Below are 21,017 nucleotides of genomic sequence, written 5' to 3'. Positions count from 1 at the left end.
TCTATCTATCTATCTATCTATCTATCTATCTATCTATCTATCATCTATCTATCTATCTATCTATCTATCTATCTATCTATCTATCATCTACCTATATTTATCATCTATCTATCTATCTATCTATCTATCTATCTATCTATCTATCTATCTATCTACCTTTCTTTCTTTCTATCCATCTATCATCTATTTACATGTGTGCGCACGTGTGTGTGTGTGTGTGTGTGTGTGTGTGTGTGTGTGTGTGTGTGTGTGTTTGCACATGTTAGCACTCATGCAGAGGTCAGAGAGAACCCATCTGCTTCTAGAACCACAAGGGTTCCAGGGATCAAAGCAGGTTGTTGCAGTTGGCCAGTACCTTTACCTTCTGAGCCAGCTCTCTGGCTATCTTTTTCTGTGTCAAGAAGATCTCTGTCATAAGGATAGGCACAGAGAAATAACCGTGGGGTAAGGAACAAATATCTGTGAGGTAATCAAAACTTGCTAGTCCTAAATTTCTGCGTATCCACAGGGACCAATTGTGGCACACACGGAGTCACAGCTAAGTCTTCCCTCATCCCATGCACTGAGACCATGCTAACGCCATCATGCCTCTGTCAAGGGGTACTGCCTTAGAGAGACACCCACACCATTCGAGAGCAAAGGAGGAGGCCAAGAGCTGTTCTGGGCGTGAGAACAGCAGACTCCTTCTTCCTTTCCCTCCGTTATTGATCCTCCATCCCCCTTTCACCCTCCTCTCCTTTTCCTTCTCCTCCTCGTCTTTCTTTCTCTTGACGGTGGGAACTACACGAGCAAATATTTTATGTCCACCGTGAGATGTGAGCCTGAACCTAGACAGATGAGGACCACCCTTGTGTGAATGATGATCCACAGCCACCCAGTTTCCCCAACAGATTACAAATCACGTTTGTCGACCTTCCTTAGCCAGATCTCTTGCAAACTGTCAGCAAAACCATCCGCAGAAAATAAGTGGGGGTGGAAGCCGCCCGGTACTGAACGAGAGCTGGAAGACCCGGCCGGATTTCAACTGCAGCACCCCTCAGGCTTACCTTTAGGCTTGTAGCACGGGATGGGGATGACGCACTCCTCCTTGATGTGCAGCTTCATCTGTGGGTTGCAGCCCCCGACATGCTGCCCACGATGGTTGATACACAGAACCACTCGGTAGCGCAAGCCTCGGCCGCAAGTCACTGTGCACTTTGGGGAAAAGTGGGAGAGCCCATGAGTGGGAGGAACCAGGTGTACGAAGTCATCATTTTTAACGAGCTGGGCGGAACTATGGCTCTGTGTGACCGTTAAGTACAAAGACCTCCACAGAAGAAGGAGATGGAGGTTGATTTTCTGGGATACTTGTGTTTCAGGTACCCTCTTACATAGTCCCCTTCTAATTTTCTTTGTTCTAATTTAATTTTAATTTTATTTCATGGGTATGGCTACTCTTCTGCCTTCACCTGGTGCCTGTGGAGGCCAGATGAGGGGGGTGAGATCCCCTGGAAGGTTCTAAGCCGCTTTGTGAGTGCTGAGAATTGAACCCTGGTCCCCTGGAAGAAGGGCAGGTTCTCTTAGCCACTGAACCATCTCTCCAGTCCCAGATAATTACCAGTTCAAAGGTACTTAAGATGAGTTTACCACACAAGAAGAGCAAATGTGCAGAATTTCCTGTGCTCCAAATCAAATACGAAAGAAACTCGATGCTGGCTTTCTAAAGCTTAAGCTCTTTCAGAAGATATTACCCAAAGCGATTTGTGAAATTGAGAGAAATTCTTCTAAACAATGACTGCAAGAAGCTTTACTGCAGAGGATTAAGTTATCCGTTCCATCTGCAGTGATCTTGTCGCGCTGCCCTAGAAAGAGACCATCAGGGATTACTTAGCCACACAGTCTGAGGATGGGGAGCCAGCTCAGTCAGTAACGTCCTTGGGCAAGCATGAGGACCAGAGTCTGAGTTCCCAGCCCTCATGTAAGAAGCTGGGCATGCCAGGATGCACCCTGTAATCCCTGACAGACACAGGAAGACTCTTGAGGTTTGCTGGCCACCTTTGATGATTAAGTGAGCTCCAGATTCAGTGAGAGAAGCTGTGTCACAAAGGAAGATGGAAAGTGACCGAGGATGACATCCAACACTGATCTGTTGCCTCCGTACAAACACACACACAACAAGCTGCCGTAGAAGTACCCGTAGATGGAACTAGCTATTGTAGACCAGGCTGGCCTTGAACTAATGGAGGTCTGTCTGCTTCTGCCTCTCAAGTGCTGGAATTAAAAGCGTGTGCCACCACTGCCTGGCTAAAAGTTAAACACAGTAAGAGATTAACAACACTGTGAAGTCACAGAACACTGTGCTTTGCTTTCCCCTGACTTTTCCTGCACTTTGCCTTGTCAGCATCTAACGCTGCATTCTTAATATCTATTTACGATTTGACAACTACTCTTGCCTATAAATGGAGTTATTTTCGGGTCATGTGAAGATCCAGTAAGACTTTTGAGTTTATCATGCATGTACTGATAGCAAGCACGCAAGCACGTGCACCTTTTTAAATGGTTCGGCTTTAAAATAGTTTGCTGACACCTATTCGTTGCACAACGTGGTGGGCTTCATAAGGGCATTTTCATTCTTTCAAATGTGCCATGTACTTTGACCACATTCATCCCATTACTCTCGCTGGTGGCCCCTCCTGCTTGTGTCCTTCATTTTGCAAATAACCCTCCTTCTGCTGTGTGTGTGTGTGTGTGTGTGTGTGTGTGTGTGTGTGCACATATGCATTGCGTACATAACCATATGTATGTGTATAATCTACAGTCCACATCTGAGAGAAAACATGTCACGTTTGTCCTTCCGAGTCTTGCTTGTGGTAAGAGATCCAGGCCCCTTGGATCCTAGGTAGATAAGGCTTTAAGCAAGGCATGGAAACAAACCCCAAAGCCTGCCACCTGGAGTCTAAGGCAGTTTGACTGTACTCATCCATGATTCCAGCCCCATCCCTTTCTCTAGCACCTCTGGGATTCTTGTGAAGCAATCTAACTCACATAAGCACCATAAAACTGGTTACTTATTAGCAAAGCCTGCTTCTCTCGGGTGTAAAGATCCTGGATGCCCACGAGAGTAGAGAAAGCAGAGACCTTCTCTGTCTGATGGGTTAAGACCCCGCTTTTTACTAGACCATTCCTCTTCTCTTTCTCCTTTCTTCCCTCCCTCCTTCTCTCCCTCCACCCCTTTTCTTCCTCCCTACTTCCCTCCTTTATTCCCTCCCTCCCTCGATAAAATCTAATACTTCACTTAAATCTAATTAATACTCTGGGCTATGTGAGGCTCACAGAAAATTTGAGGTTTCACAGAGAACTACCACACACCCCTTGGCCACCTTGCAAACTTAGGGTCTGGCTGTTGCTCTGACCTGTCTGTACCTAAGAGACCCCTGAGTGACCCTTTCCCTGTGGCTTCATTGTCTATGCTCCCAGTTACTTGCAGTCTACCATAGCTCAAAAATATTAAAAGGAATCTTCTAGAAATAAACAATTCACATATTTTAAATAACTTTTATTAAAGTATATTATTAAAATTGTTGTTTTATTATTGATAGTGTTGTTAGTCTCTTACTGTGTTTAACTTTTAGCCAGGTGGTGGTGGTGCATGACTTTAATCCCAGCACTTGGGAGGCAGAGGCAGGCAGACCTCCGTGAGTTCAAGGCTAGCCTGATCTACAATGGCTAGTTCCAGTACAGCTGGGGCTATTATACAGAGAAACCCTGTCCGGGGGCAGGGGTGAAAGCTCCCATTTCTTTTTTTGTTTAATTTAAATTTTTTATTCGTTTTACATACCAGCCACAGTTCTCCCTTCCCTCTCCTCCTTCCACTCCCAGCACCACCTCTCTCTATCCCCAACCACTTCTCAGACAGGGTAAGGTCTCCCATAAGGGAGTCAACTAAGCTTGGCATTTCCAGTAGAGACAGGACCTCCCCCCACCCCACTCCTGCATTAAGGCTGAGCAAGATATCCTGCCATAGAAAACAGGCTCCAAAAAGCCAGTTCATGCACCAGGGATAATCCTGGAAAGTTCCTGAACACCTGCTCTCTCAGATGGACACTATCTTAAATTCCACATTACAAACCTTCCCGACTCCTTGCAGAAGAGGGGGTTCCTCCCCCACTCAACAGATGGGCTTCTCAGAGGCCACTGCCTAAGATCCTGGTCAAGTTCCCAGGGCTCCTGAGTGACCCCGAATTCCCTCCCAGCATTCCCTGCGGCAAACCCCCAGCCTCTGCTTCTGAGCACAGACTTTCTCTCTGGCCGTTCTCAGTGTTTTTCCTACCCAGCCATGGTGAATCCTGGGTAGCTCTCTGAAGGACTTCCTCAGCATGCACACCACCACAAAGGCTGGATATTAGTGACATATCTTACCACAGTATGTCTCTCTCTTTTTTTTTTCCTGTAATAAGGATCAAACACAGGACCCTATGCATGCTAGGCAAGTGCTCTACCCCTGAGCTACATCCCTAGCCCATCATGCCATTCTTGAAAGCTCCAAACAAATTCTATCGTGAGGTGTGTGACTGTACCCAGACCCTGTTTCTGGAAAATTGACTCACTCACTCTTGAGTTTATCAGTTTGAACTATGTAAATATGTGAATGATATTGAAAACCCTCTGTATCATATTCTATAAAACCAATAACAAAATGATTACTGAATCCACATCTCATCCCACCAGTGAATACACGCACAGCTTCTTGAGCCCCACTTCACTTACCAGAAAGGTTGATTTCAAGTGAAAACTTACTTTTTATGTATGATATTTTTTTATCATAATTTAAAATAGATTTATGTTGTTTTGATTGGATGTTAGAATGGAATTTAATAACAACCGAATTCAAGAGAACACTGACATTTAGAAACCTCTGGCCAAAGGAAACAGAAATGATTTTATTCACTATGTGCATTTCCTTGGAGAATGGTGACCAGGGTGATCCATGAAAGGCTTGAAAACATACAAATACATTATTTTAGGAGAGAGCTTTGTGGGAGAGAAGCCTGGAAAGCGAATTCAAGAGGAGAATTACATAAATCAAATAGTCAAGGAGATCATTCCTGCTGTTTGTAGACGATGGAAGGGGGACAGAAACGACCATGACATTTAGAGTCCACATAGGACATAGATTTTTAAGCACCATAACAGTTTTATTTTAAAATGTCAGCATTCACCACACATTGGAAATGATATTCTTTGCTATTAAGCTTACCATAAAAATGTATATGTCAACCTAAATACAATGAGCAAGTCATTCTCCCTACTTCTTTTAGGAGGAATGCGGATGCAAGCAGAGTTGATGGATCTGTCCTTAAAGTACAGATGAAGTTCTCCAAGCTGACATTTTGTGTGGCTATCCAAAGCCGACCAAGTGGCTCTCCACCCAGCCAACTCATTTATCTTTCCATTGCACTGCCAAGTGCAGACTCCTTCCTGGACCCTTGTTGGACCCTTCAAGTGGAGTGAATCTCTTCACCTTGCTATCCCAAGGTATCACATGCAGAAGCTGCACAACTCATGACCGATCACAAAGGTCCACAGAATTATAACTGTCTGCGCATGTGACAGGACAACTAACTTCTCAGTCTTCGGGAGATGGAGGCTAGCTTTCTCTGTTTCCAGCACCCAACCAAACAGATGAATGTCTAATGTGAGCATATTATTGTTCCATGCAAAAGAGCTCTAGAAACTTAAATCCATTATGCCTTTCTCTCTGGAAAATCAAGAGACTAACATAGTAAATAAAAGCATCTGTGTGATTTACCTTGGACTAATCTAACAACATTTTATTTGTTCTAGAAGCCAATTCTCCTCTCTCTCTAGACACTCAATGTGACATGAGGTCTTGTCAAACCTCTTAGGACATTTCCCCTCTTTTCTCCTTTTCCTGTTGTCTTCATGTTTTCCAAGAAGCCACTTGCCTCTAGAGGCCTTTCCTGATGTTTGGCTGTCTTGCTTCAATGATTTAAAACATTATTTCTCTCAAAAAGGTACCCAGGTTCTTTATTGGATCAGACCCATCAGACCCATTTCTAATGTGTCATTTCAACTTCACCTCTAATTCCTAGAAACATGCTCGCTCTTTAATTTACATAAATCATAAACATTTTCTCTCTCTTTTTAAAAAATGCTTATTTTTGTCAGTTTTTGGAGAATCTCATACATTGTAGTTGGAGAGTAGTAGTTCTTTTCACCAGCTCCTGCCAGATCCACCCTCTCCACTCTATTCTCCCCCAGCTCTTCATCATCGTTATTTCTAGAACACCCATCAAGTGCAATTAGTGCTGCCCGTATTCTTGGGTGTGTGGCCATACTCTGGAGACTGTCAGACCTACCAGGAGCCACAACGTTAAAGGACACTAACTCTCCGTGCCCACCTCCCCACTCCATGCTGGATTTTGCCTGATTTGAGCTGGCAAAGCTCTTCGTCCACACTGCCACACTGCTGTGAGCTCATATGTATACCTGCCCTAGTGTATCTTTGTTTTTTTGTTTGTTTTGAGACAGGGTTTCTATTTGTAGCCCTGGCTATCCTGGAACTCACTCTGTAAACCAGGCTAACCTCTAACTCAGAGATCCACCTACCTCTGCCTCCTGAGTGCTGGGATTAAAGGTGTGAGCCACCACCATGCAACTGACCCTCTTGTGTCTTAATCACTTATTATACCCATAGATCAGTGGATCTCTCCAACCTCATTAAAGAAACATCTTTTTGTATTATATGATGACTAACACAGACATCCACAACTGGTCAAGGCCAGGGAGTGCCTATGGAGGGTCCACCCTAAAAGAGAACCCTATAGCACACCTCCACCCCACAAGGCTCGGGGTCATTGTCGGAGAAGGGGCAGAAAGACTTTAAGAGCCAGGGATGGTGGATGACTACACCAAAACAGTGTTTTCAAGCTACAACTAGGTTTTTTTTTCAACTTCTAGGTGCTCTGGTTCATATTTGTGTTTGACACTCTCCTCTTGGCCGTCAGGCCTAGCTGTGTTCTAAGCTCTTGCTTGCTCAGCATCTACTGTCTTCAAGGAGGGTTAAGTATTACAAGGACAACAATGACCAACTCCCTGATAGCTTTGGCATTTGCACCCGCCCCATGTACTACGGTCCATACTAGTAATCATCTTGACCTGCACTGATACCTGTGTCCACAATCCCATTGTCCTCTCTGCTAGAACTCTTTGGACGTAGGGACTATGTTCACATACATTATTTATTTACACATTTGTTTGATCTCTATGTGTGATATGTATGTGTGCATGCCTCATTTGCATGTGTTAAGGTGCATATGTGTACACATATTTAGAGGAGAAAAGTTCACATGGAGTATTGTCCTTACTCATTTCCCATTTCATTTGCTGAGGCAGGTTCTCTCATGAAACCCAGAGCTCACTTATTCTGGCTAATCTAGCTGTCCAGCTTGCCTCAGGATTGTCTCTCTCCTTCCCAAGTGCTGGGGTTGCAGGTGGTCATTAGGACTGCCTGACTTTTTAAAGTAGATTCCAGAGAATGTGAATTTTGATTCTCATGCCCACATGGTGTGGTGGTTTGAAAGAAAATGGCCTCCATAGGCCCAAAGGGAATGGCACTGTTGAGACATGTGGCCTACTTGGAGAAAGGCTTTGAGGTCTCAGATGCTTAAGCCACACCCAGTGTCACTGCCACTTCACGCTACCTGCAGATCCAAAAGTAGAACTCTTCAGCCACCTCTCCAGCACCATGTCTGCCTGCATGCCACCATGCTTCTCACCATGATAATGGACTAAACCTCTAAACTGTATGCCAGTCCCAATTAAATGTTTCCCCACTTTTAAAGAGTTGCTGTGGTCATGGTGTCTCTTCACAGCAATAGAAACCCTGAGACTGAAGTTAGTATAAGGGATTTTGGGCATTGATATGATAGGCCTGAGCATCCTTTTGTTGAGAGAAATGTGGACTTTGGGACTTTGGATTAGAAAAGCAGTTGAATGCTTTAAGTGGGGCTTCATGAGCCATACTAGTAGGAGCATGGAAGAGAGTGGTGCTGAGGCTGATCTGAACTGTGGGGGCCTGGATCAAGAGGTTTCAGAGGAAAAGACTATTAATATGTAGCCTAAAGGTTGTTCTTGTGATATTTTGGTGAAAAAAATTTTTTTATCCTTATGTGAAAAGTTCCCCTGAGGCTAAACTGAAAAGTTTTGCACTAGCTGCATTGACAGAGGATATCTCAAGACAGTCTAGTATTGTGTGTTGTATGGTTGTTCGTGTTCACTCTTATATCATGTTGTATGGCTATTTGTGTTCACGCTTATGAAGATCTATAATGGAAAAAAAACAATATGAGCAAGAAAAAATACAAAATATACAGTTCAAAGAGAAAAGGGGCACCAGGAAGAAGAATGGAGCTAACTCCTGTGTTCAGGAGATTAAACAGATCATATAAAACCTGATGTTAAACGCAATAAAGGGAGTGGTGACTCAGGGAAAGATCCTGCCCAACTATGCTTTCAACCTGTGAAAGGGAATTAAAGAAAATCTTAGAGCAGGATGTAAGTACTACACACTTTTAATCCCAGCACTTGTGAGAGCTGGGGGACTCTCTTGAGTTTAAGGTCAGTCTGGTCTACAGAATGAGTTCCAGGACAGTCAAGTTCAGGTAGTGAGGGAAATCATCAAAACCAGAAAGCTGGTGAAAATGTAATTGCATGAGAGGGTCATTTTCCAGCCCCAGGAAGCAGCAGGACTTGGCAGCCGGTCCTCTGCTTCTGGCTTTGGAGTCAAGGATAGAAGAAAAGGGTTATGGAATCTCCCTGCATGACTAAGGAAGGCCACTGAGGCCAGGCATGTGTCAGGGGTGTCCCTGAATGAAGGCCTAGAGAGGTCATTGTGTGAAGCTGTGAAGGGGCAGCCTGGATTGCCTTGGAGACCCCAAGATGTTGGAGATGCCAGAGTCATGGGATACCTGCCAAGGAGCTGTTAACAGGGATGGAACCAGCCATGGAATATCTGCCAAGGAGAGCTGCTAACAGGAGTGGAACCAGCCCAGGAGAAAGAAGTGTGCTGCAGTCAACAAAGCTGAAAGGAATTCTGAGGAATGCTTTGACATCAAACATGGAGATACAGAGTTTGGAGTTTGCCCAGCTGGAGTTTGGTTTTGCTTTGGTCCAGTATTTCCTCACTGGTCTCCTTTTCCTTCCCTTTGGAACACTGATGCATATCCTGTGCCATCATATATTGGAAGTATATGATCTGTTTTTTTTTAATTTTGATTTTACAGGTGATTATAGTTAAAAGATTTCATGAGTCTCAGAAGAGACTTTGAACTTTGGACTTTTAAACATTGTTGAGACTGTGATAGAGTATGGGGACTTCTGAAGTTGGATTTAATTCATTTATGCATTATGATATTGCTACAAGCCTATGGGGGTGAGGGGGTGGAATGTGGTGGTTTGAAAGAAAATGGCTCCCATAGACCCATACGGAGTGGCACTATTAGGAGGTGGGACTTACTGGAGGAAGTGGTCACTTTGAGGCGGGCTTTGAGGTCTCAGTTCCTTAAGCTACACCCAGTGTCACTGTCACTTCCTGCTGCCTGCAGAGCCAGATGTAGAACTCTCCAGCACCATCTGTGCCTGCATGGTCCATGCTTCTCACCAGGATGACAACAGACTAAACCTCCAAACTGTAAGCCAGACCCAATAAAATGCTTTCCTTTGTAAGAGTTGCCTTGGTCATGCTATCTCTTCACAGCAATAAGATGCCTAACTAAGACACATGGCAAGTATTTTATCCACCAAGCCATCTCCTCAGACCCCTATGTACAACTTTTCTAAACCATGATCCAGTCAAGTTTCCGATACATAGCAAACAGTCATGAAAATCTCAGATTCAAGAAAAGTGTCATGTTCTCAAATCTCACCTGAGACCACTCCATGGCCACCCACTTGGGGCAATCAAACAGGTTGCATGTCTGCATCACTTTGGGCTTGGGTGCATACATGCACTTCCATTCTTCTACCTGTAGGATCTCTGCGTGCATGGATTCCTCCACACACACGAAGCTCCGTCTCTGGACGCCCCCTCCGCAGGACACTGAACACGCCGTCCAAGGATTATGTTCCCAGCTCAAAAGCAAACAAAGGGAATTACATTATTTATTTAATGTATGCTCATTTGTTTCAGGAATGCAAGGGCTTTCAGAAAGGGTGACTTTGTAGTATTGAGTCATGGCTCTATTGAAAGAACACAAGACTCAAGTCTCCTAGGATTTTATATCCTCCTCAGTTAGCCTGCAAAGGGCCACTATGAAGATTGAGCTAATTAGAATATAGACTGTGAAAGGGCCTTTAAATGTTTCTCAGTTATAAAGAACTAATGGACCATATTACTGAAAATCACAGAATGTCAAAGTCAAAAAGCACCGCACTATTTGGTCATGGTGCTGCTGCCTGTGGTTTTCATACTTTGGAGATAAAGGCAAGAAGGATCACAAATTTGAGGCAACCTCAGCTACATAGTCTGAGGCCAGCCTGGACCACATGAGATCTTGTTTCTAACAAAATAGCAAGGAAGGAAGGATGGAAACAAGAACAGGAAGGAGGGAAGGGACACTGGTCATCTAGCTAACAAGGAAGATTCAAGTTTCTGAGCAATGCCTCTAGTTCACTGACTCTCAACCTGGGGGTCATGACCCCTTTGGTGGTCAAACTACCCTTTCACAGGGGTCACATATCAGATATCCTCCTGCATATCAGATTTTTTCATTATGATTCTTTACAGTTATTAACTAGCAATGAAAATAATTTTATGGTTAGAGTCTCTGCAAAATGAGGAACTGCCTTAAAGGGTCGCAACATTAGAAAGGTTGAGGAGAACTGTTCTAGTTCTTTCTTTCTTTATTTTTTTTTTCTGATATTGTTCAAGACAAGCTGAATGTCCCTGGCAATGGATAGTAGCACTCCACATACAACTTTCCAAAGGCAGCTCGTTCCATCTCATTCCTAAATACATCTTTTTGTTTTTAGCATTAAGCCTGCTGCTGTTTAACTTTATAAAAGGGAAAATAACTATTCCTTCAAAACACGTAGAATCCATCCTAAAAGGAAGGGGAATCTTTGACTCACCGAGGAAGAGGTTGGAAGTGGTCATAGGGCATGATCTCTTTAAATCCATCACTGCAAAGGGAACCAGAGGGAAAGTCACTTTCTGAATCTATCCACACATGTGGTCATTCACTAACATGGGTTCCTTGTGAAAAACTCAGTGAACACATTTGTTATTGACTGGCCTGTATGTGATATCCCACAAGGCAGAAGTCTTTCCAATTGAAAACCAAAACTGCCAAGGGACTCACCAGCCACTCAAACAATTCAGCTCCTAAGAGAAACACTCGCACAGGTCACCTCCAGTTGGATATAAAAATGAAAAAAGAACCAATGGTATATTAATTAAAGAAAAAAAATCTCTTCATTTAGATAAGCCTATTACTTTATTTTGAAAATCACTATACTGATATATTAATGCTCCAAACACAATGTCGTGTTGGCCTTCTCTTCGAAGAACCACTCTGCTTCCAGACCGTCCTTTGAAAGGTCTCTGTGAATAGTGATGCTCATGCAGAGTACAGAAAATGGGCATTACGGTACAGGAAATGCAAGCCATGGACAAGGCTGCTTTCCCCACTTGCACACTGTGGCTTTGGCCAGCTAGAAGGAAGCCGGAGGATCCAGGGGATTGATACTGGGCTGATATTTTAAGATACTGTAGGGAAGCCAGGAAACTTGCCCAGACAATCCAAGTCAGCAGGTACTAAATTATGCAGTAGAACAATTTCTGCATAGCTTTCCTGCTTTGGCATGGAAACTGCTTGCTTCTTTGCACAATGCATTATTTATATGGACTTAAATGTGATCACTTCAAAAGTCAAGATGTGCTAAGGGGTGACCCAGTTTTAAGCCTAAAATAGTTAAGTGGGAGCTATGTGTGACTGACAGATGGACTATGCATGGATTATCCTGGCAGATCCATATATGTATAGATCTTTGATACATGTGTTTGAAAGAATGTCCCAAAAGACTTCATTACAAAGATCTTATGGATGGATACATAATCCCATGAAAAGAGAGAGCTAGTCCAAGGAACAGATCAGCAAACATGTCTTAGTTCCTACTAACTGGTTATAAATATAACCTGCCACCGGGACATGTTCAAAAGTCGTGAACCAGAAGCACATCACCCAGAGAGAACCACTGTGCCCAATCGGAGTAGACACATTTCTTTGGAACGTGTGGGCAGCGGCACTGACCTCGACGGGCACGGGTCCATGCCGCATTCCTTCAGCTTCGGTTTGGGCTTCACATTTTCTGGGTAGTAGTGGCAGTAGTGGTCAGGCACGACCCTTTTCAAGCGGATGTCCATGCATTCGGCTGAGTTGAGCTGATAACCTACGGATGAATGGGGGGGCAGGGATGTAAGCTGCATCAGCTGGGCGCCTGCTTGGCAAAGGTACTGACCACGTGCTCGCCTTCCTCTCTAAGAAACCTTGCCCAGTGGTCTCTATGGAATTCAGCTCTGTGACACACAGAGGGCCAGGTGAGGATTTACCAAACATGAGTCCCAGGGCTCTTCATGGTAATTAAGGCAGAAAGCAGTGTAACCGGAGCCCAGGAGCTGGGTGCCTTCTTCGAGGAGTCTCAGATTCTTCTGAAACGGCTGAAACTGGTGGCCAGATACAAATGCTTGAACTGACCGTGGTCTATTAATACACATTACAGATGTCCATTTTAGGGACTTTTAGGGACTGTCCAGACCTTGGTACGGTTTGGTTCTTCATGGTTCTCAGGCTATGCCTGTCTGTTCCTGATCACTGTGGGAGCCCCTCCCTCTGTCCTGTTTCCTTGTTTTACCTCTTATTCTCCTACAGCAGAGCCCATTCCCATCTTCTTCCTCTTGCCAGATACCTGTTCTGATTTATTGTTATATGTCCTTAAGTATGAAATTGTCTTGTATAACATTGTTTGGTGTGCAAGCTTTGAATTCAATTGATTAATATATATATTAATATTATATATATTATGATTAAATGTATAAACTTGATTAAGTTAGAAAATATATCTGTGTGCTGTGAGAGCAAACACAGTGCCTCAGACATGCCAAGTGAGCTCACTGCCCTTGACCTACCCCCCCCAGGGCTGATGATGTTTGAAATGTTTTGAATCTTGGTCTATTCTCCACTGAAGTCTTTTTTTCTCTACACTGTAAAGTCGGCAGTGTTTTGAGAGCTGACTCTTGGGCATTTTCTTCACAACAGTCCACTGTTTGCCTCTGCTCTGTTGACTCCTCTGCTCTCCTGAGGTAGCCAGGGCACCTTCAAGGTCAATCACCTTGCTGCCTGGGGAATTAGCCTTGTCAGTAGAGGCAGGAACCAAGGCCATCTTCCTGCTTCCTCTACCACACAGGCTTTCAAAGGGGAAGGAATGAAGACTCACTGCTGATTTTCACAAATCCAATTTGAACCATTTTTTTTTTTTACTTTGAGGAAAGCAAACATTCCAAGGTACTGAACATAGTAAACCTAAAAAAATTAGCTCAAGGCAGGACCCTTTCCTTTGCTAAGAGCGCTGACTCTGGCTTTCCTGTCGCTACAGGTCAGAAGATAATTAAATAAGGTAATTTTTTTCAAAGCTAAAATGAGCTTTATAAAATAAAATAAAACACTGAAGCTAATCTCTCAATGTCTGCCAATTGGTGTAAAGGTCTAAAAATACATTTCAAGTCCTGATTGTTCAGAGGAATCTGGCTTTATAAATCTCCAGGCAGCTTTCTACAAGACAGGGTTGGAAGTTAGCTGACCTCAGAGGACCAGGGGACTGACTGGCATGCATTACAAAAAGCAAGGTCGAAACCACAAGAATGAAAATTCAAGTGGCGTCAATAAAACGCTACTCTGGGTGCCAGTGTCTGCCAGGAAGACTACACTATCAGATGGCCGTGGCAGTCTCAGAGACTTCCCAGACAATCTCGGGTGTATCGTGTGGGTAATTACAGACAAGAGCCGGCACTCCTTCCTGGACCCTCGGTGCCTCAGAGACCGACCAACTGATTTCCTTCGTTATCCAAAAACATCTCTGGCATGCCAGTCACACACTCACATAGGTTTGATTACTAATAGAATTAAAATTTGGCGGTGTGTTCTGTATGGGGCTGATGTATTTTTATTTCCCCCCAAACAAATATGGAATAAGATTACAATTCCTTGAGTCAGAGAAAAGTCTGTGTCCTAACTGGAAACATTCTCCTAACGCGACGCGATAGAGGTCACACAGGTGTTTATAATTAGGGAGAGAATTCCTTTTCCTCTCTAATTTTATTGCAGTTTAGAGATTTCCCACGAGTGAAGAAGGAAGGCAGATTGTCTTTCAGTATCCTGAACAAACGTGTGGGACAGAGCGGGCAGCCCCCGCAGCCTCTTTGCGTTCTTCTGCCTCCCTTCCCGCTGGGGCTGATCTCACTGGGAGGTGCCCCTGTGTACAATCATGCTTCCAGAAGGATGGATCGTCTTTCTGTGAGCATAAAAGTATGAAAAACAGCACTCCCAAGAATTCGATCAATGGAACTATACCGAAACCTGTTGTAAAATGTCTCCCCTAGAGAGGGAAGGGCTTCTCCTTGGTGTTAGAGTCCAAACAGAAGTGTGTGTCTCTCTGAAAAGCTGAGTGTGTGAGACTGGGCATAAGTAAGAAGGAGAAGCCTGTGAGAGGAAGAATTAAAAAGTCCCCCCCCCATCTCTTTGTGATCCATCATTTTGGGACCCGTGAGGTACCGTTGTCTTCCCTGGACCTGTGACCTACCTACCTAAGGATGTAGGACTCGACATAGCATACCGTCCCGCTCTCAGGAGCTCTCCTCAGTGTCCTTTGAGTCCTGCATAGTCAGCACGAGTGTCCCTAAGACTGCGGGGGGGGGGGGGTTGACTCCAGCAGACGAGCAGACGACTTTGGGGACCGAGTACCAGGTCCGCACCTCATCCCTCAGCGTGTATCATTGCACTGTGTTACACAAAGCGCCATCAGGAAGAGAATCCCATCATCAGATGGGAAGTGGAGGCTCAAGGAGAGACAGACCAGTGGGTCTGATCCTCAATCTCCACCATAGCTCTGAGTGCACTATGCCAGGCTGCCCTTTGTGTGGTGGCTGGGACAGGATCAGAGACTGTACACACAAGGCAAATATCCTTCCAACTGCCCCTTGGTGTGAACTTGGCATGCAAACGTCAGAGAACAGGCTTGGCTCACTACGGCCGGGGTTTATCTAGCTCAGAATCTCCATTTCTAAGAGTGTTTCTCCTGCACAGGCTTGGGGAGAGCTCAGGGATTCTGTGTTTCCTTGGAGCCTCGTGCAGTCAACTGATGGAAGATCTAAAGAAGCTTTTGTCACCTGTAAAACGGTCTGTCTTGGGATAGATGATGTAGCTTAGTTGGTAATGTGTTGATTCAGCATTACAAAGCCCTGGGCTTGATCCCCAGTCCTGCAAAAATTGATCATTGTGATGCCTGCCCATAACCCAGCACTTGGTAGGTCGACGTAGAAGGACCAGAAGTTTTCACAGTCCCTGGCGACGTAGCAAGTTTGAGGGGACCCTGACCTACAGGAGAACCTGTGTCAAAAACCAAACAAGCAGACAGTGTTTCAGGTTTGACAAAATCCAGAACTTGACAGTAAACCCAGAAAAGGTTCAAGCTGGCAGGAAGTTAGTTAGTGTTGTTATTACAATTCTGTTTTCACTCTGTTTGTCTTTGTGGCTGTGTTCTGTGTGGCCAGAGACAATCACTACCTATGCCGGGAATTATGATTAAGTTATTTTTTCTGCCCTGGGTATCCCAGAGTGGAGTCTGTGCCTCACCTCCTCCACAAGTCACGGTGCAGGGAAAGAAGTCAGTCTGTCTCCACTGGTGGCTGATGGGCTGGTAAAAGAAGAACTGGACCACGCTGCCTTTGGCCGCAGTGTACCTGGTCTAGACAGAGAGAACCGTGATAGCATGGCACATTCCACACAGTGAGCCCCGGCTCTTCCTGTCTTTGCCCATCTTAGGCAACACCCACAAGTATCACAATGAGTTCAGCTACAGGAGGACTAGGAGGGCTTTACTGGGATATAGAAAAGATTACATAGATTTATGTTTAACAAAATAATAATAAATTCTAAAATGTAATAATGCCTGAATGGCATTTATAATAGAAAGCAAGGATGCTTTAGCATTTGAACCAGATAAAAATGGGAAAAGGAGAAAATCACAAAGACACAGCAAGTTTTGATAAATTCCATTTACACTGGTGTGGTATAATGACAAACTCCATCAGGGAAGATCTCAGATATTCTACAGCAAACTTCGCATAAACTGTGCACACAGAGAGCTCCGCCCTGCAGTGACAGGCACCAGAAGGAAGGCTGCTGTCCTCATTTCTGTTCATTGTATCGCATGCCCCAAATAATGCAATACAAGAAGAAAACACAAAACTACAGGAAGGGAAACTACAGCTGTCACTTTACAGATGTCACAATCCATACGTGTATACTTCAAAAGAATACCCAAATGAGAGCAGGGACTTGTGACTACAGTCAGAAGCCATGGCTACAGGGAGAACATAATGCCTCAGTCAAGAGTATCTACTGCCCACTGGTGGCCAGGTACACATATTGCAGGAGCAAAATCTTCCTGCGCTGCAGGGTAAATGACCCCATTGCGACAGAGATGGGACAGGAGCCACCATGAGAACCTGTTGTTAGGGAAAACAAGATTATATAATGAGAAACCTACAGAAAGAAGAAAAGGCACAGTGTCCTGGAACAACCTAGCTATGAAAATAGAGTTTCTTGAAGAATAAAAAACAGAATTTTTTCTTTTCTCCTGGTGAAGTATACGTTACATGTAAAAGTACAATAGTTTTCAACAGCTCATTTCCTAAAATCCCCATGTTTATAAAAACCTATGACATAAAGTATGAAGATAAACATAGCCCAGAAAACCCACAACTGTGCTGGCAGTAGTGTGGAGTAGGTGGCCTGTTCTCCCCCCTCCCCCCTCCACCTCGCTCTCCACCCCCACCTCAGAGTTCTGTTTCAGATGGAAGCCATCTTTATACCAGATGTTCTTCATGGAGTAAGATGGGAAGGGGTACAGGGAAATGCAGGGCACGGCCATCAACAATCCCAGGTGGACTTTTATTCCCCCCCCGGCCCCGCCCAAGGGAAGTCCAGGTGTTGCTTGATCCTGTGATGTCCAAGACGAGATGGACGTAGGCAAAGAATCCCTTGCCTGAGCCACAGCACATCTGGGCAGCACTACAGTGTTCTGAGCGAGAAAAACAATAACTGACGGAAAAGACCATTTCCTAGAAACCCACATTATCTGGACAAGCTCCCAAGTCAGAGAAAAACATCAGGGTCATTCTTCCTTCGTTGTCAGTGTCTCTGACATTGCCAGCTTTTCTCTCCCACCAAGCACACACACAGAAAATGTCGGCGGGCATGGCAATGACAGTCTGTTCACACACAGTGAGTGGGGTGTGTGTAACACCCTCTTTGACAAATGTTTTTAAACAGCCCTTTGGGGCTTGAGGGTCCAAAAGTTTCTAGACAATGAAGCTGATGTCCAGAGCTGTTCATGCAGTCTGAGAGAGCCAGGGTTCGGAGACGGGGGACGAGGGGATTGCTAAAACAGAGTGCAGAGAATACGCTCTCAAGTCACATGCTGTTAAGAAGTGAGTGTGTGTTTGGTTAAGAACGTCAGAAATCATCTATATGTGTGCAAATGGCATGTGAATATATAGTATTAAAATTGTTTTGAGAATCATATACTATAAATGCACCTAAAGGCATTTTCCAAAACCACATGTCCCTTTTGCAATGATCACTGTGGTTTCCCCTTCTGATGTGCTCCTCAGTATTATGAAGGCATGCACACATGCATGACTGTCCATGCACATAAGCATGTCTCAAAGAAATGCTTTGTTTCCTGGGAGGATGACTCAGTTGGCAGAGGGCCTGCCATGGGAGGACCTGAGTCTGATACCCAGTGCCTACATTTACGGGAGGCAGAGGCAGGTGGATCTCTGTGAGTTCGAGACCAGCCTGGTCTACAAGAGCTAGTTCCAGGACAGGCTCCAAAACCACAGAGAAACCCTGTCTCGAAAAACCAAGAAAAAAAAAACCCACGGGTAGACAAGTGCTAAGGAGCAACAGCCAGGTGGACTTCCAGCTTCTGCATGCATGCACACACGTGTACCCCCACACAACAGCCCAGGTGGACTTCCGGCTTCTATATACATGTGCACACACATGCAATCACACACAACAGCCATATATAGTTTATTAATACATGTGATCTTGTTGAAAGAATCAACAGGACCCCTTCAAGCTCTGTCCATGCTGATACTATAACCACTGTCTTGAGATACTAATCTCTGTGGACATCTCCCCCATCCAATCACTGTCTCTTGCTCAGTCAGAGCCCTCTGTATTGACTCAATGAGATTATCGCTTTTCTTAGCAATTAAAAGAAAAAAAAGTATTGTGTCTGTGTGTGTGTGTGGTGTGTGAGAGAGAAAATCACCCCGCCCCCAGATTGCTGGATTATCATTTGTTTTTCATTCCTCAGAGATTTTCTTATACACCAGATTAGTTTTAACCCGTGTTGCTTTGGAAATAGATGGACTGCTACACTTAATTCCTTTATAGGAGGAAGACGGCTCTGCTCTACCTAGAGGGAGAAGTAGGCTCAGGGACCCGGGAAGACAGTCTGAAAGGATGCCAGAGCAGGGCTCTTCATCAAATGGGACCCTGATCTCAAATCAGCTGCTGTGGTACAAGACACTCACAGGGCTGAGGGTGACAGGGGCAGCCCTGTCAAAGGAAGTCAGGGATGACCCCTGTGCTCTCCACTTCTTTCCTGTGATGGTGTGCTTAGCCATTGTCTCTCACATCCACCAAAGCCCCAGACACATGGTGGTGATGAATATGAAATGATTTCCCTCTGGAAGAACAAAGATTGATACTTAACCCTGAAGGTCTCTACTCTAGAGAGTAGAACCTTTTTTGGGAGTGACCTGCTGTGAAGGAAACAGATACACACTCTCTATGAACGCAATCATCGCCGACTTCCAGAAGAACACCCTTGCTGTGTTTCAACAGGATGCTCTGAAGATGGTCAGTCTACCTTGAAGATGAAATCGGCCATCAGGGGTCCGGGAGTCTTGAAGGTCTGTCTGTCCGCACCCTTCTGAAACTCTATCGTTGTGTTTTCGACAACAAAAACCCCGGGAGTGTTGAAGCTGTGTTCTCCTCTGTTTCCTTGGAGGGTTTTTGACTCAATAACTGGAAAGTTAAGAATAGAATTTAAATATGAGAGCTACCCTACAGACATCTGATTTCAAGTGACATTTTTACTGCGTGTGACATCGGTACGTGTGACCAACAAATACAGAACGATCTACTCAGTTGACGGCATTGATTCACATGGACAGAAGAGACTTGCAAGATTTGGAGGGACTAGCAAGGATTTTTGTTTCATTTTGTTTTGCTTTGCTTTGCTTCAAATAGGTTTACTCAAGTTCTTGGAACCATTTCCACCATAGAATAAAGAGGAAAGTTTTCTTAGTTTATGCTTTTTCATGAGGTACCTAAAACCACAGAGCGAGGAAAGTCATGTCTCTTACTGCCCATTCAGAAGAAAGAAGCTCAGTTTTGCTTTAAAGTATTGTTTCTTTTCCTGCAAGTGTAAATTTGCGGGCATCTCTACAGAGCTCTCCTATGCAGTCTTCTCTCATCTGGTCCATGGGGATCTAGGGTGCAATAACAGAACCAGGAACTGAAGGGAGCCTGTGTGCTGTGCTGGGCGGCTGTTGTCTCGCCAGTGCTGAAGAACCTTTCCCTGTTTCCTAGGAACTCAGCAGCTAGAAAGAGCATGGGAGAGTCTGTGGGCGGGGTGATCTGGAAGCAAGGGAAGACACCATCCCCTAAACCACAGAGCAGACTTTCTATTAATTTCATTTTGATGCCTAGGAGTGTTGCAGAGGCAAGTGCTTTCGTTCTCAGTTCCCACAGAGCCCTCTGAATCATTTGCAGCAGGCAGCAAGGCAGAAGATCCCAGGAATTCACAACCATTCCACCACTATGAAGAAAGAGGGTATGTGTCTGTGTCTACTGTCCACAGCCCAGCTAATGTCCCCACTCTGGTTTCCACAGTGAGTGGGGGGGGGTATGGTTGAGCCCAGTAGAACCACAACCTCACACAGCGGGAAGTGCCATCAGAAACAAAAGCCTTCTTCTGTATCCAGATCTTTGAAGCTCAATGGTAATTGTACATTTTAATATGACATTTATTTTATACGTATGCACCTGTCTGTGAGCCCACATGACAGTATCTGCACCATGTGCATGCAGGAACTGGTGAAAGTCAGAAGGAGGCTTCAGATCCCCTGGAACTGGAGCTACGGGAGAATGTGAGCTGCAGTTTGGGCACTGAACTGGACCCAGATCTCTCTCCTGCAAGAGCAGTTAGTTCAACTGCTGATCCATCTCTCCAGCCCCATAAGGACAACTTTAAATATTTTAATCTGTACTAAAAAGAGAGATAAAGGAAGGAAGGAAGGAAGGAAGGAAGGAAGGAAGGAAGGAAGGAAGGAAGGAAGGAAGGAGAGAAACAATAGCTTTAAAGATAAAGAATGTTCGTAGGTTTGTGGGTTAAAGTCAGGGTCTGCTATTCGATTCCATTGGTCGACTTCTCTGTTTTTATGCCAATACCAAGCTGTTTTCACTACTGTAGCTCTGTAATAGAGTTTGAAGTCAGGGATGGTAATGCCTCCAGACAATCCTTTATTGTATAAGTTTGTTTTGGCTATCCTGGGTTTTTTGTTATATAAAGAACTCAAGAAACTAGACTGTAAAAGGCTAACCAACCCAATTATAAAATGGGGCACTGAGCTGAACAGAGAATTCTCAACAGAAGAAGTT

The 21,017-nt window shown here is 44.6% G+C and overlaps 1 protein-coding gene across 1 annotated transcript in view; it reads right to left on the bottom strand.

Annotated features, from left to right (window-relative positions):
• Positions 1-21,017, bottom strand: part of Adamtsl3 (ADAMTS like 3) — a 226,202-nt gene that overhangs the window by 66,488 nt on the left and 138,697 nt on the right. Inside the window, exons 9-14 of the mRNA XM_005357679.3 lie at positions 19,222-19,379; positions 15,909-16,020; positions 12,312-12,450; positions 11,131-11,181; positions 9,927-10,131; positions 1,047-1,194 (exon numbers count right to left, since the gene is read on the bottom strand). Coding sequence (XP_005357736.1) covers positions 1,047-1,194; positions 9,927-10,131; positions 11,131-11,181; positions 12,312-12,450; positions 15,909-16,020; positions 19,222-19,379 — 813 coding nt within the window. The remainder of the gene's footprint in view (positions 1-1,046; positions 1,195-9,926; positions 10,132-11,130; positions 11,182-12,311; positions 12,451-15,908; positions 16,021-19,221; positions 19,380-21,017) is intronic.

This window comes from Microtus ochrogaster, chromosome 22 (genome assembly GCF_000317375.1).
Source record: "Microtus ochrogaster isolate Prairie Vole_2 chromosome 22, MicOch1.0, whole genome shotgun sequence".
In the NCBI taxonomy this organism is placed as follows: domain Eukaryota; kingdom Metazoa; phylum Chordata; class Mammalia; order Rodentia; family Cricetidae; genus Microtus; species Microtus ochrogaster.
Note: the sequence above shows the minus strand (reverse complement) of the source record. Positions and strands in the feature narration are given on the sequence as shown.